The sequence below is a fragment of the Poecile atricapillus genome, chromosome 15, assembly GCF_030490865.1.
Source record: "Poecile atricapillus isolate bPoeAtr1 chromosome 15, bPoeAtr1.hap1, whole genome shotgun sequence".
NCBI lineage: Eukaryota > Metazoa > Chordata > Aves > Passeriformes > Paridae > Poecile > Poecile atricapillus.
Window position 1 is genome coordinate 8540314 of NC_081263.1, and position 14289 is coordinate 8554602.

A 14289-nucleotide genomic window follows, 5' to 3' on the forward strand; every position below is an offset into this window, starting at 1 on the left:
CTCCTCAACAGTGAGAAGTCCCCATGACAAGTCACAGAACCCTGTTTAGTGTGGTGGAAGCTGGGGCACTGAGTTAAGATTTTATTATTTATTATTTATTTTTAGCCCAACAGTGCCAGAGCAGCAGCTTGGCTTTCCATCCACTTTACCTACACACAGAGTCATTTTCAGTCAGAGCTTGACTTACTGTTACACACTTACTGCCCATAAACCAAGTCACTCACTGGGCTACACCCACCTCACTGGAACCCATCATTTACTCTGCACCTGGCCTCCCATAAAGGCTTGAAGTTTGCTTTACTAAACTCGAATCTAAGAGATAACTTCCTGACACATCATCTATAGTGAGGAATTCCTAGCTCTTCTCAAGTCAAAATACCCTCAGACTTAAGATTACCCTGCCTTTTATTTCCAAAGAAGACTTTCAGCAAATGCAAAATATCAGCAAGCTAAAATATGTACACTGAGCTGGGCAATTACCCCAGTGTGTTTGTTGAATGGCTCTCAAATTGGACATGACCCAAATTCCTTCTGAACATTTCTTATCCCTCATTTGGTCACTGTGATTTACCAAAAAGAAAGAAAAGAAAAATAAAAGGAAAATGTCACGACAGAAGATAAAACTAAGTGATATAAATTCTGCGAGTCATCCTCACTACGTTGTAGTATCACAGCTCCAGCAGGGAGAAACACTGCCTTGGGAGTCCACTGGATAAGGCTTTCAATATGTAAAAATGAGTTAATGGCATCTGGAGCCAGGAGGAATTAATTCCAAAGAAAAACAGATGTAGGTCAGAGTCTCTAAGTAGAAGGTAAAATGTTCTTTTTAATAACATGGATGCCCACAACAGTAAATGAACAATCAACCATTCCTCAGTTTATTAAAAATTACAATGTAAAATTGCAATGATATGATGTTGGTGACCCTTTATCAGAGGAAGTGAAGATTTGTTTTGCTGATTATCTCATTGTTTTCTATATAAGATCTCTTATCGTATTTTTTTCAGTTTATACACACACAGACCACTTCTTGTATATCTTCATATTAGTTAATCACATTTACCATCTTAAAGGTCTTGATATCTACAAATTTATCACAGGAGAAATTAACAAGTAGATGTTTGGGACCCGCCTCAGAAGGGATAAGTTTAAACTTGGTACTGGATTTCTCACTGGCTTTCAGTGGTGGTATGCTAAAATAAAAAGAAACAGAGGGAAAATATAAGTTGAAAACAGGCTTATGCATCATGTTTCAGTTTCTTCACTAATCATCTTCCACTTGGAATAAGAACTCTTATCACTTCCAAGTAAGATGGACATGAAAACACCAAACATGGTTATCTGATAAGTATTTAAAGACTCAAATCTATTCATTAAGGGTTCTCACAAATTCATTATGCAGTAACCCAGATAAGCCCACAAAGAGGGACATAATAATATGTGAGATAAGATTTCATGCAGAACAGAGGGTGTAAAACACATCACTGAATCATTACCAAAGAATAATCTGAGACCATGGAGGATGTTAATACCAACTCTTGAAATAGAATGGATTATAGCACCAAGAAAACCTCAGTGTTTACAGAGCAGGAAATTCTGAATGGAAGTTAAAATGCCTTACACCAGTGTGTTTTCTGACTCTTGGAAAGTTGTTAATGTTTTTCCCTTATCCTGACATATTGTCTTGTCTTGCCTGAGGATAAAATTGTGTAGGATAGACAACACGAGATTGGTAAATCCCCTCAGGAGAAATTATAAATGATGGGATGAACCATTCCTAATTGCTCAAGTGCAAATAGCAATGTTAAATTGCTGTGTTTGTTTGTGTTTGTGTGTTCAGCTAAAGAGCATGTTCCTATATCCCTGGTATTTTCCAGAAATAATTGTATTTCTGAGGATATATTGAAATTTTAGTGTAATTTCTTGTTTGTACAAAATGAGGGACAGTCTGGAAATTTAATCTTTCTATTTCAATTATGAAATACTGAAGGAAAAAGGGCAGAAAAAGATGTAAAATCACCAAAGCAGATAACAGGAAACTGGGATCTATAGTAAAAAAAAAAACGTATTTTATTCCAGTCTTCTCAATCACTCTCTCAAATGGTTTCTTGACTCTCTTTATTAATCTCCTATGATAATTATTTTGTAGAGTTCTGAAAGCAGAGCTTGAAAATTTGTGTGCCTGTAGCTCTCATTTTGGAAAAAGCTGTTTGTCATGGTAGCTGTTCTGTAAAACCTATCCTTCTCAAACTGTGATCTGCTGTGTCTGGAAAAGCTGAGCATGGAGCAGACCTGGGTTTGTGCCTTTCAGAGATCACAGCCTGTGTCTCAGCAGTATTAATTTTTGTTCCTAAAGCTGAGACACTGCTGTATTTGCTTTTTACATGTATTTCTACCTGTTGCATATAAATACAATTTATTTACAATGCTGTGCACCCAGATTGGGCCCTGCAGTCCATTTAATTAAGGGAAAAAATTATCCTGGTTGATATATGTTGTAATTTGGGTAGGACTGGACAGAAATAGTTGTGTATCCTATTGTTGGCCTTTGATCAGAACAAGAAGGTGCAGCCCATCTGGCCTATAGCAGGATAGACAGCCTCAGCAACAATTACAGCTTGGGTAAGCATGAATTTTTTTTCTGAAAGAGTGTGGTCCTGCTAGATAGGCAGGAAAACAAGTTCTGTCCAATTATGGCAGCAATTATTTGACCTCCCAAACCATGGAGCCAAAGCCCAGCCTAGATGAAGAGCTGGTTCATCACTTTGTGCTTTGTTCTGAGGTGTCACACTGAGTGGCCTCCCAGGTTACAACAAGAAGACAATGATGTGTCATCCCTGAAACAGTTCAGTTCCAACTCATCCATGCCCACATTCTTGCTCATGTGTCTTTGACAGCAGAAGGGAGACGTCTCTTGCACTCACCGTAACTCCAGGATTCCTTGGAGCAGGTCACTGCCCTCCACCTGCAGCACGCAGTCCTTCACCTCCGAATCAATGGGGTTGGTAAATGCCACTTCCACAACCACCTCTTTATTCACTTTTGCTTCACCAAGTACCTGTGCAAAGAAAATGCTTGTGAGGGCAGGTCCTCAGTGTTCTTTTCTCTCTGAGCCTCTTCAGGCATCAGAAGAGGAGATATTATGAGAGGCTGTGATGAACCATGGCAGAATGTGAGCAGGACATTTTTTCAGGGAAGAAAAAGTGCTCACAAAGAACTCACTTTCCCTTTTCTCTGCCACTGCAGTTAGTTACAGCAAAGGGAATTCACCTGTATGTCGATGGCAGGATTGTCCAGGGTGATGTTTCTTTTCACAAGCACTTGCATCCCATCTTTTACATGACATAAAGCTGTGACCTGGATTGTTTTGTCTGTAGTTAACTGCTGCTGGTATTCAGGATACTTTATCTTAATGGGAAATTGTTTTTCTGGAAGGTAAAAAAAAAAAAGAACTTGGTACACACTTTTATAAGCCCACAGAGATTCATATCTAACATTAGTATTTTCTTTTTATGCTGTGATTAGGACTAGGAGGGCCTTCAGCCATCATGGCCAAAATTAATTCAGGCAAATCTATCAGTTTGCTTTAGATAGATAGTGATTTCTTCAATGTTATCCCTCCTCCATTCACTGCCACTGTATTGCCTGGCTTGTTTTCCTCCCTATTGCTCTGAAAAATGCAGCAGCTGGAGCTTAAGGAGTTTACTGGTGCCTCTCCTGAAGTTAAATTACATATTAAGAAATGAATTCTTATTTATACTTTTTGCTAATTACTTGAAGCCCAAGATTCATGCAGGACAGTATCAGTTATGATTCAATGATCTTTCACCTCACATTGGAGATGCTGACATATCTCTTATCTCAGGCTCCTAATAGTAATGTTTTCCAAAATGTGAAAAGCACTTGGGGACAAGACAGTGTGAAACATGCCATTTTCTCAGCCTTTTCTATGTAGGGATTTAGGATTGCAGTTTGTTAGAGCTTTTTTCCCCAAGCTGACCAGCCTCCAATGCCCATTTACTGATAAAACCATTATGATTAAAAGGAATTTGAAAAATTACCTTCCTTCGGGGCCAGAGTAACAGATATGGAGTCCTTCCAGATCTCATTAACTGGTCTTCTGGTATACAGAGTACTCCATGCAGTCATATTTACATTTACAGCCTTAGCATCAGATCGTAAATTTTCAAGAACCAGAAGTAGGTTGAGATCTTTGCCAACTTCTAAAGAGCCAGTCACCTTGAATTTTCCTGAGATGTCAGGCTTCTGTTCAATTTGCTCTTGTTCTAGTGCTGTAGGATCGAATTTATCCCCAAGTCCTAGCTTCTTACGGGCTTTTTTAAAAATTTCTCTTTCTTTTGCAGAGCCTGTCAGGGAGAACCATGAAAATTATCCTCATCAGTTTACACGCATCTCTTATTTTTCATGGCTGCTAGAGACAAGCTAGCCAGGATGCAGTGTCTGTGCTTAGAGATAAACAGGACCTCTGTTTTCCACAGCCATACCTCATTTTTTGCATCTGCAGTCAGTAACATCACTGTCCTTCTAATAACATTTTTTTCTGACATAAAATCTTAAGTTTAAAGTTTCTCTTTTCCATTTCTATCCCTTTTTATGTCTATAACATTATGAAAGATGAATTCTTATTTGCTAGCACAGAGAAAGCCCCAGATGTTGGGCAAGGCTGATGGCACTGTGTGGTGGGTTGAGTCTGGCAGGGAGCCAGCCATCCACCTCACTGCCCTTTTCCAAAGGAGGGGAGAGAGCTCGTGGATTGAGGTAATGGATTGAGGTAATGACAGCTTAACAGGAAAAGCAGAGGCTGCTCATGAGCAAAGGAAAAAGACAAACGTAACATGGGGACAATCAGACCCGAAGGACTGAGGAGGTGCTGTGCTCTTGCACCCTTTGAAGGAGTTGCTTTTCCTGGGCTTAAGTGCTGATTTAGCTCAGGTTTGTGCAACAGGCTTTTTGTCCTGCAGACAAATAACTGGGCTGTAGCCTAATTCTCACTAAGCAGAGGCAGACAGTGCATGCAGATGGAACAGTGACCACTTTATTTGGAGATACTTGGACTTATTTAGGTCCCACGAAGCAATTCCATATCAGAAAGGGCAAGGCAGGTTTTTTTTTTTTCCTCAGTACCTTTTCTCCCCTTTTCTGTAGGAATTGAATAAATGAAGTAGAAATTCTGCTACTACTTTATAAATGCACTAAGAGATTCCTAACTGAAAATTTATATATTTTTAGGAATGAAGCAGCTATGGGATCAGAAGAACCAATGGTTTTACCTTCCTCATATTTATAATCACTGGTGACATCTACACGATCATCTCTACCAACTGCCTTTGTACTGATGGAGGCACCAATTTCTGTGGACTTGGAGAAAATCAAATTTTTCTTTCCAGTTGCAGAGTCATAATTCCAGTACATGCAGTCTGCATTCACTTCTGCAAACACAAATGGGCCGTCGTAGTCCAGTTCTACTTCTCCTTCTTTGATGGCATGCCGTGAGGCAGGACCACACTGATAAATTCCTACGGCATCAAGGAAAAGGAATTTAGGCATAATCTTTGTCAATAATCAGATTATTAGACAGGTGTTTATCACTGACTCCTGAATTGCCCAGTGCTGCTGCCCCATTCAAGCCCTTTCATCCACATAAACTCTCATACACGGCCTGTCATCCATATATCTTTTGTTTATTCTGAAAGTACACTTGATTTATTTTATATTATCCCTTAAGTTTCAATAGCATTTGATACCTACATTGGAAATATAGGCATTGCTGTAAAAACTGTTCCTGGAATTCCTTTTTTTTTCTTAGCATCCACAGATCATCTGAAACTTTTCTAATGCAACCAATAAATGCTTTCTTCTGCAACTCTTTCTGAGCAGGTTAACAAATTGCTTTAACAATGATTTTACTTTTTTCATTCTCTCTAAAACTAACTGACTTTATAAATTTCCAACATTATTCCTGAAATAAAATTTGTGTACCTCCACTTTCTTCTTGGGGAGTTGCATCCAGAATTTGCCATCCACTGTATGAGGGGCCCAAGTCATTGCGTGTAAACCAGCTTTCATTCCAGACATGGAAATTCCTGTGTGCAAGAAAGAACAAGGTAAGCTACTGGTATGTATTTGTGGATTCCTGTCCATCTCCTTTAATCAGCAATCATAGTTACATGGATTAAATGCCTTTATTCGCACAGTTCTTATCAGAGACTCACCACTTCCACCCTGACCCTCACTGCATTAACTAGAAAGGTGCTGAAAATTCCATTGTGGAATAAATACAAATGTTCAAAGGCAGAAATCAAATTTGTGAAGTTATACAAGATGCCTTGAGCCTATTCTTCTCCAAAAGCTTTGAGCTCATCCTTAGTTTTAGCTTTAGGCTTCCTTCAGTTATACATGTCATGTGTAGATAGAATGGGTCCAGAACAAGAAGGGGAGCAAACAAGACCAAAACTGAGGGACTGCTTCTGCTCTTTGCTGAATGCAAGCTCGTTTGAACTGCATGTGATGCTTAATAGAGGCAGCAACTGCAACTGATGCCACTGCAAGAAAGCTGGTTCTGTTGAAATATTACAGTATGACATGAACGGGTTTTGAAGAATGGTTTCAAACTAGGGAAGTCCCCACTGTTTGATACATCCAGTGCAGTATTGCAAATTTTCAGTCATCTGTGGCATCATAACTGTAATTTTGCCTGCCCTGGTTTCAATTAGCTGTTGCAATTAGTGTCACAGTTCTTTGTTTAACTGAGAGTGAAAACACCAAGTCTTGTAGTATTATTTTGTAGCATTTTTTATTGATGCTTTCTGTGTGTGTAGTAGTTTATAAAGCAATTTTTAAGAAGATAAAGCATTTATCATTAGAATCTATGCTCTGCACTTGGAGAAACTATAGGCATTGATAAGCTCTAGTACTAAATATTGAGCCTCACCACACGCTGTCAGCTCCCCTCTCCAAATGATTTCCGTCTGCATCATAAAACTCGTCCACACGCAGATTTCCATCTGCATCATGGGCAGAACTGAAGTTTGTAATTGTACGAGTGGGAATCCCCAGACATCTCAGCACTAAAGGGTGAAGAGAAAACCACAGTCAGAAAGCAGTATTTCATATTCACATTCAGGTTTCATATAGCATAGTAATGTCTTCAAAGGCTTCCATATAGGAAATATTCTTAGTGCTTCTTTTAACAGAATCTGTGCAATGTCAGTCATGTGCATGACATAAAACATACCTGTAGTCAATACTGCTGCAAAAACCCAACATTGTCCATATTTAACAGGTTTGAATCCTGATTTCTTCCAGCTTTGCAGGATTTCACCACTTCCTGTCCAGCTGCTGGGATTTTTACCACCCTCATACTTTCCACTCCAGTTTCCTAGCACCACCCCTTGGTCATCATTGGCGTTGACCTGAGAAGATATTCACTAAATTTATGATGAGGCAAATTAAGAGTTTACAACCTGTCTGAAAGGGCCCTGGGAGTAATAGCAAATGCTGTATTTATATATATATATATATGTACATATATATATATATATATATACACACATATATACATATATACACATACATATACATATTTATTGATTTAATTAATTATATATCTTTATATTTACTTTTATATATCTTTACACATATAATATATTTAATGTTTGTTTGTTTGTTTGTTTATGCCAACAGTCCTCTCTCATCAAAAAAGGAAAGTTCACAGTAGGCTGTGTAGTACACAGTAGTACTGGGGGAAGTGTGACCAGGAGGTTGAGAGAGCTTGTTAACCCCCTTTCATTATGCCTAGCAAGGCTGTGCCAGGAGTCCTGTCTCTAGTTTTGGGTCTCTCAGCTCAAGGGGATGTTGAGACAATGAAGAGGACCCAGCAGGGACGGCTGCAAGATGCTCAGGGGTCCTACACACACAATCTACAGGGAGAAGCTGAGAGCCCTAGTTCTGGCCTAGTTCTGTCTGTCTAAGGGGGGTGGGGGGAATGTAAAACCAGTTCACATCCATCTGAATGTGTGTTCTAACTAACCTTTCTCTTTTATATACCAAGAGGCAACAGCAGAAAGCTGTAGCTTGGGAAAATCGTATTTGACATAAGACACAAATTCCTCATTAGGAGGGTAGGGCGGCTCTGGACTGGTCACTCACAGAGACCACAAAACCTCCTTCCTCAGAGAGTTTCAAAGCAGCCTGGCAAATCCACGGCTGAGCTGATCTAGTACCCAGTAATTCCACTTCAAATGGGGGACTGGACTAAACACCTCCAAGGAACTGGTCCCTCAATCACCCCTGTCTTATATTTTTAGTTTGAGTACTGGATATCAAAGTGATAAGTGTCAGAACTATCCCAGAGGAGATAAATCTGGCAGGCCCAGATCAGATGACCATATAGGCCCATCCTTCACCACCCATATTGTCTGGTGCATACAGACAGAGGCCTAAAATTCTCTATGAAATGTCTTCATATTTACTTTCACTGACTACTTTTAAAGGATACTTTATGAACATGCTGCTTACCATTGCACTGAGAACACGGCCCAGGTACCTGGGGTCGTGTCTGTGAGACACATCCGTGACAGGATCCTGACGGTAGTATAAGCTTCGATCCATTATGGACAGGCAAATATTGAGGATATCTCCTTGAAACTGTGGTACAGAAATAAATCAGTGTTTTGAAAACACAGATTACTAAAAATCAGGATGCAGAGAGCCGTATTAGTATTGGATGAGGTTTTTAAATCACTGTTTGAAGAGCTGCGGAGCTCAGCCAGGCATCAACCATATAAAAATGCGGCCACAACAAACTCTGAAAATGAGAACTCACAGAGCTTTTCAAAACTTGGAATCTGTGGACTTGAGGCCTCTCAGCATTGCTACAGTACTTTACTAAGTTAAGGCTACATAGTCTTAGTAAAGATATTAATGTTTCTGCTGGCTGCTTTCCAAGGCAGAACAGGGACTAGCAAATTATAAATCCTCGTATTGATCAGTGAAACAGGGCTTGGCCAAGTGCTGATTGCAACACCAGGGCTCTGCTCTTCAGAGATGTATGCAATGAACTGGAAAAAACAAATGACCCAGTTCATGCAGAAGCAATGTCTGGTGTTTCAGTGCTACATTTACCTGGCCGAAGTTCCATCCAAAGCTGCTGATATGATTTTTGTTGCCTGCAAAAATGATGCCAAATTCTTCTAGCACATATTCCTCACACTCAGCCTTGTTAGGCATGAACACATCATCACCTGAAAAACCAAAACAGAGAGATGTACAAATACATCAGGCAAAATAAAACAAAACCTTGCTCTCCATCTATAAGGGTGCTTGCAGATATCCACCCTTAGCTGTTCTTGCTGCTATAAACAGATCGTGAAACTCAGGATCTTCTACAATTAGAGAAAGAGGTGGGAGGTGTCTGAATGAAGATGGAGGTATGACACTGCCAAATCTGTGAGAAAATGGTAAATATGACTCTTTTCTTGGTTCTACAGAGACCAGACACACACTTCTAAACTTGTGCAGAAGTAGGGAAGCTCTGTCAAAAGCAGAAGCTTATCTTTTAGAGCAATGAGCTCTCCAGCATGTGCATGCTACAGAGCTGATTTTATGCACCAGAAGATCCTAAGAAACTGTTAGACACCTTTTTCTGGTCACTGATACATTATGTTGTCAATTTTCAGCTGCTATATTAAAGTATAGTTCAAATGGAGAATGCAAATACTAATGAAGCTAAAAGCAACTTAAGTCTTTAGAGGAAATCTGACATATTCATACCTGAAGACCAAGGGTTAAAAAGCAAAACAAAAGTGCCAAGACTTGCTGGAGAGGAGCTGCCACTTTGAACACCCAGCCTGTAGCGTCCAATGACAGCATTAGGTGGGCTGGAAATGGAGATGCTCACAGAGTTGGAGCTGCTGGACTGTAGAACTGCACTCCAGCCCTCCTTGCTCACTGTGCTGGAGATATCAAACGTGGCCAGGGTCTTGGTTGCTTTTGAGGGTTTTGGACCTTTCAAGAAAAACAAATAACATTTTTTTTCCCAGGCTTGCTGAAACAGAGATTCAGAGATGCTGGAACAGCTGAAACATCAACAAACTCAGCAGGGATGTAACCCTCCCAACCCTCCCCTCAGGCGAATTTGTGCCATGTATTGGCAACTGAGGGAAGCTGTGGCTGCTGGCTGAGGTGGGAGTAATACCACAAACACCTCACACAGCTTCATTGCTATGTGAATGAGCATGTTGGCTCTGAGGTGTTCTCTTGCTGCTCTGTAGTGCATCTCAGGCCAGAAGAATGTCCTGAGGCAGAATTATTCTCTGTGAAAGAAGCTGGGGGCCATACCTGTTTCTGCAATGAATATTAAGTTTTGCTCAGGCCGTTCTGTTCCATTGAAGGTGATAGTGAAGGCCTGTCCTCTCCTCACAATCAGTTCTTCACTAGAGAATTTACTTGTGTGGTGTTCTCTTGCATTTTCTTTCAGATGCCAGTTGGTACTTGGCTGCGTTGCAGCTAGAAAAAATGAGAAGAGCAAAAATGCTTGAGGGTGCATCCAAAGAGGAAGGAGCACAAACACACTCTGAAGAATTGCTTATTCCTTTCTACAGGTAACTGGTACCCACGTGAGGCTTCCATGAAAATTAGAAATAATTTATGTGTGAACATTTTTTTCTTCAAGAGACTCCATCTTGCACAGGCTGTTAGAGGTTATCTGCATAATTAAATATAGAAGCAGTAGTATATCCTGTACTAAATTAAAATCAGAAAGGCATCTAAGAAGAGAGAATCCTGAGAGAATTGAATATTTGTGAGTTACTTGGATAAAAATCTGGCTGAACTCGATTAATTGTACCATTCTGAGATGGTGTCAGCCTAACAGAGGGACAGCCTTGCTGCCTCTGAATGAGAAATAAAGAAACCTGACTGAGCTGAGAAACACTTGTGTATTTTTAGGCACGATGTGGTCTCTAGCCCCATGATGTGTCACACAGCTGCCACTGTTGGAAGCATCTAACAGGAACATGTTGATGGACACTGGACTGTCATTTGGCAGTGGGAGAGATGGGAGAATTGGAGAGAAAACACTCCTAAAATATGCTGTAGAATGCTCTTGCATGAGAACTAGGGCTTCAGTAAGTGGCCAGAGAATAAACATCCAAGATTGGCTTGGATCTGACATCACTGGAGCCTATGGAAGGATTTCTAGTAGGAGATGGTTTGATGGTTTAAATGAAGTGCAGAATAACAGAGGAAAAAGATTTCTTCCTTCCCCTGCGAAGAGGGAGAATAGGAAAGAGTAAGAGTGTGGTGCTTAGGAGTGGAAAATTGTTACCCTGTGCCATTATTGAGTAAAAATACCATCATCTTATGTTCAACCAGATTTCTTAATGTAACGATTTTTTCAGCATGATCTTAAATTTATCAAGTTCAGACAAGCCTTGAAATAACTATGTTGGTAGTTTAAGCTATGCAGTCACAGTCTAACAAATTCCAGAGGAATGTGGTTTTTTTTACAGTATTGAGGTGAGAAGTACGAACCATTTTTTCAGGAACATTACCTACTATTAAATAATAATCTTCAAAAACTTAGCAGTGAAGCCTATCTATTGTAGAACAAGCTGAGGGCTCGGGGAGGTTTGCCTTTAGAACAGTAGGAGTTGGAAAAGCAACCTAAGACCCTTTATAATCATTATTAAACTGGTCTGATTGCATATCTATAAATATTAGCATGTGAGCAAAAAACCCACCACACCACAGCAACAAAGAAACCATCAAAAACTCCCCAGCCCCCCAATTTTTGTATCCTCTCTGCCTTAACTTCAGCTTCAGCCTTCTCTGCTCATTGTAGTCTTCCTCAGCCTTTGCAGTGATACAATCCCAGAGTTCTGCTTTGTTTCTTTCTCTTATGTCATATCTGCCAGTCTGTCATTTGCGCTTTTCTGACAACTCCAAATTGCTGCAGACTTTTGCTTCCTACTTGCAAAATACATTTTTATAGCAGTTAATATGCCTGTACTGCCAAATCTCATTCTGATAAGCTTGCTTTTCCAGTGCACACAAGTGAAAAAATGCAGTTCCTATGAAAATCCTTCTCCCGACTTTCAACGGAAGAGTTTTCTCTTACTTTTTTTTCTTGGGTCAAAACTCCTTAGAGAAGTAGTGACCTCTCAGTGTCCATTACAGCGCTGAACTTGAAGTATGGATGCAAGAAAGCAACAAAGAGCATCACAGGGTGGGCTTTCCCCTTTCTCACCTTGGCCCATATCTGATCAATGTGTCCTCTGTATGCAGCTTCTGAAGCTCCCTGTGAATGGCCTCCTGTACTTCTGCTGGCTCAAGGAATGACTGGTGCCCTTCACTTCTTTAAAGTCTGTTTGCAAGATATTTCCTCTGGGGGTGGAGCTTGAGGAGCTGTCTTTGCCCCCAGCCTTGATCTGACCAGTGGGCCTTGAGGATTCACTTTCATCCATTTTGTTTCCTCTCTCAGTCCTCATGTCCTCATCTTCTTTCCTTGCAACTTAACATCTGAAGCTTGGACAATATTTATTCCTAACAGTCTGGCCGCTTGTTAAGAGTTTCTTAATGTATTTAAAAGTTATAAGAACTTCAGCATTTAGTTTCTTTTCTTTCTGTTGTAGTGCTAAAATTCTAGGAATAACTCCTCCTTGCAAAACATTATTTTTAATACTTCATATTTAAGGAGATGTTTTCTTCAAATTGATTCCCTAAATCTGTTGTTTTGGAGCTGTTTTTTTTCCTCTCCCTGCATTGTAGTAATTGAAAAACAATGACCAAGTTATTGTCTCTGCCCCAGGTCCAATCAGGGCCAAATTTAAAGATCCAATTTTTCATTTATCACGTAGTTGCTGTCTAACCCTGTTCAATAGACAAGCATTCCATGTCATATTTGCATTACACACTACAGTGACAACAGGTAAGTATATTTATGACTTTTGATAGAATATCTATTGCTGCTTTCAGCTGATGCTCTACTATTTTTTCTTAAGACATCTCTGACTGTGCTACTGGCAAAGCAAATTTATGCCCAGAAACTTCCACTTAAGTTCAAGGAGACCGAATTTTGCTTACGCTTTGCAGATGGCTCCACTTTGTGTTAAGAAAGAGATAAGACTAATTCTGATACTTTTATCAAACAGCCTGTCAAATTTGATGAACTCAATGGACATCTACAGATGCCTCTCAGTGACACCCATCATGCTGGACTGGGCACAGCTGTACACATTCCCAGATTCATTGTTTTAGTTGTCTGGGCTCAGTATTCAGCAGCCAAATTGTTCTATTTTTCTGGTTTGGATCATGTTTGGAAAATCTAGAATTGCAACTTGCTCAACCCATTTCATATACAGACATGTTTTATTCATGTTTCTTATAAATGATGCTGTTAGAAGAAACAGTTTTTACCTGGTTATAATTCAGACTGCTACTTTGACTTTCTGTTCATTAATTACATTAATCTTAACAGGGACCATAGAAGCCCAACTGTCATTTTAAAATGATAAGACTAATTCTTAAATTTAAAATGTCTTAGAATTGGATTCTAGTTTTTTGATGTTAAGACATACTCTCCTATCCATACTTTTAAATGGCACAAAACCGATTTTCAGAATAAATTTAAGACTTCAGCCTATCCTTAGATGCACAGCAAACTGTTTTTCTTTGATAGGAAGATTAGTTAATGTTGAAAGAAAAAGAAGAACAGTCCATTTATGCTGGCAGACAGTATGTCAGGAAGAACAAGTTGTGGCTGTTGTGTCAGCTTCTGGTGTTTATTCCCAGCTCTGCCTAAGTTGCCTTGCGGGCCTCTGGTGTGCTTTGTTTGTAAAACAGACAAATGATACATACTGGACCTTTGGATTAAAGATTATGGGCAAAGGTTGAGAATGAAGGTTAAATTAATGAGAAATATTAACACTTGTCAGAACATGCAGTCAGTCAAGCACAGTCTGACCCAGGCAGCTTCCTCAGCAAGCAATGCTTGCAGAGCTTGAATGGCTGTAAATGTAGGGACTGCACAGGCAGGTGCTTGAAACTCTGTGGACAGCAAGAGAAGACTCTTTTGGACCTCAGAAAATTGAAGCTATGAACCACCTTAGTATATCGTTTCATGTACCCAGAAGGTATATCAGAATCATCTTTTGCAGGCTGGTCCTGTCATATAATTCATAACATCCTTTCCCAATAATACCCAGATTTTTTCTCTCACCCCAGTAACTGTTAAAAAAAGAATATATAAGACTTAGAGTTTCAGCACTG

General features: G+C 39.8%; 1 protein-coding gene across 1 annotated transcript; it reads right to left on the reverse strand.

Annotated features, from left to right (window-relative positions):
- Positions 1 to 854: 854 nt before the first annotated feature.
- Positions 855 to 12332, reverse strand: LOC131584943 (protein-glutamine gamma-glutamyltransferase E-like). Its single transcript, XM_058850560.1, has 13 exons — positions 12269 to 12332; positions 10360 to 10527; positions 9793 to 10026; positions 9145 to 9263; positions 8539 to 8667; positions 7256 to 7433; positions 6953 to 7088; positions 6001 to 6104; positions 5292 to 5537; positions 4062 to 4367; positions 3271 to 3428; positions 2925 to 3058; positions 855 to 1193 (listed from the first exon to the last, which is right to left on the reverse strand). The coding sequence occupies exons 1-13, from the start codon at positions 12276 to 12278 to the stop codon at positions 1046 to 1048; spliced, it is 2070 nt and encodes a 689-aa protein (XP_058706543.1). The 5' UTR covers positions 12279 to 12332; the 3' UTR covers positions 855 to 1045.
- Positions 12333 to 14289: the final 1957 nt, after the last annotated feature.